Source organism: Alligator sinensis, unplaced genomic scaffold (genome assembly GCF_000455745.1).
Source record: "Alligator sinensis unplaced genomic scaffold, ASM45574v1 scaffold781_1, whole genome shotgun sequence".
NCBI classification, from domain to species: domain Eukaryota; kingdom Metazoa; phylum Chordata; order Crocodylia; family Alligatoridae; genus Alligator; species Alligator sinensis.
The window spans coordinates 3,738,997-3,740,728 of record NW_005841845.1 but is presented as its reverse complement, the minus strand read 5'-3'; the positions used below and the strand labels follow the sequence as shown (position 1 = coordinate 3,740,728).

General features: G+C 42.7%; 1 protein-coding gene across 2 annotated transcripts in view; it reads right to left on the bottom strand.

The window, feature by feature from the left end:
- The window catches only part of TESK2 (testis associated actin remodelling kinase 2), a 93,336-nt gene that overhangs the window by 65,185 nt on the left and 26,419 nt on the right, over positions 1–1,732 (bottom strand). For both annotated transcript variants that reach the window (XM_006015784.3, XM_006015785.2), the window contains exon 2: positions 1,393–1,514. In XM_006015784.3, the coding sequence (XP_006015846.1) occupies positions 1,393–1,514 (122 nt within the window). The remainder of the gene's footprint in view (positions 1–1,392; positions 1,515–1,732) is intronic.

Below are 1,732 nucleotides of genomic sequence, written 5' to 3'. Positions count from 1 at the left end.
TTCCCTACGGTACCATTAAAAGATAGATATATATGAGAGAGACAGAGAGAGAAAAATCAGAGAGATGCCAGGAATTAAAACTTCACTTTGCTACAGGGAAAACAGATTGACAGTCTAATTAAGGGTAGATTAGTGCAACCCTTGGATAAGCATAATCTGATAACCTATGACCAGCATGGTTATTGTGAGCAAAAATTATGCCTCTCTAACCTGGGAAAATTTCTCTTAGAAAAAAAATAATAACTAAGCAGAAGTTAGCCAGGAGCTGATAGGACCCTTTCTGTGAGTTTTTTCTGATAAGGCTTCAAGTAACTTAATATTAGAGGGGACAAACAGGGTATGGTATTGCCGCGCATTGACTGCCAAAGGGGAAAAAAATAGTCATTTGGCAGGGCAGAAAAACTAACAGTGACAGCGCCTCAAACTGGTACCATGACCTGTATTAACAGCCGGCAGGAGGAAGAGAACATGACACTGTTTCAAGCTCCCCAAGGCGTTCTGAGCTTTCAAGAACTCCCCGAGGAACGACTTGAGCCTTCACAATAGCTCAGTCAAGGGACCTGGCCAACAGCAGCAGCAGTTAGAGAAAGAAAACAGGTTTCTTGGATATAGTGAAAAAGATGATAATCATCACCACATTAGATCTCTCACAACGTTACAGCCTCACCTGAACAATCGTGTCAGCTGCTTGCCACGGCTGAAAAGGTTCAAAGGGCAGCAACAAAAGACGCTGTGAAGCATTTGGAACGTGCACAAGACAAGATACTGCAAAGCCCGGGCTTGTTTAACCTCAAAAGGAAAAGCGTTAGCAGGATCACACTCTTGCTCCTACTCCTCAGTGCCTCGTGTCCTGTCCCACATGGACAAGGGAACACGCAAAATGAGCACAGTGCACTTAAAAGCAAAACAAAAGGAATCCTGCTTTGCACAATATGCAGGTAACGTACAGTGAAAGTCATGCTTACAGGGAGTAGTCATTTAAAGATCAATTCATCTGTGACCATTCACAATGTCTTCAACCATGCAAATTAAGTTAGGAAGAAGAAATCATAGCTCAAGCTTCACATTGTAAATTCACCTGCTGGGACAATTTCAGCTGGAAGCCTGATTTTAAAAAGTGACTAGTTCTTACTAGGTGCAAGCTACTCAACAACGTGGGCATACGTTCTACTTGGGAGCCCTGAACCCAGTGGCAAGGATGTCCAAGACAACCGGAGACCTCCATCCCGCTGCAGCCCTCATCTGCCTTCACAGCCACAGAAAAAGTATGCAAAGTCCTTCTTTCCCCTATGGATCTATTATGAATCAGTTATACACAAAACCTGAAGAGAAACTGTTCAAAGAGACCTTGATTTACCCTCCTGAGAATCAAAGAAAAAAAATAAAAGGTACCTTAAGATGTTTGGATGCGAAAGCCTGTTCATGAGCTGGACCTCCTTTAGCATGTTTGCTCGGTTACTGTTCAGCGTGTTCATCTTTAAAGCCATCACCTGGTCTGAAGTTTTGTGTCTCACCTACAGAATAAAAGGAAAACGGAGGTGAAGAGGTCTTAAGGGCAAGAGACACAAGGTCGATGAGCCATTAATATGGGACCATACAAAAAGAAAGCCAGGACTTTATTTTGTAACCTGCAAACCAGTCATGGCATCACTTAACTTCACTCTCATGTCCAAGGGCTTCAAGTATTTAAAACAGCTACTTCTCTCTTACTTTTCAACCTGTAGGAAAAACA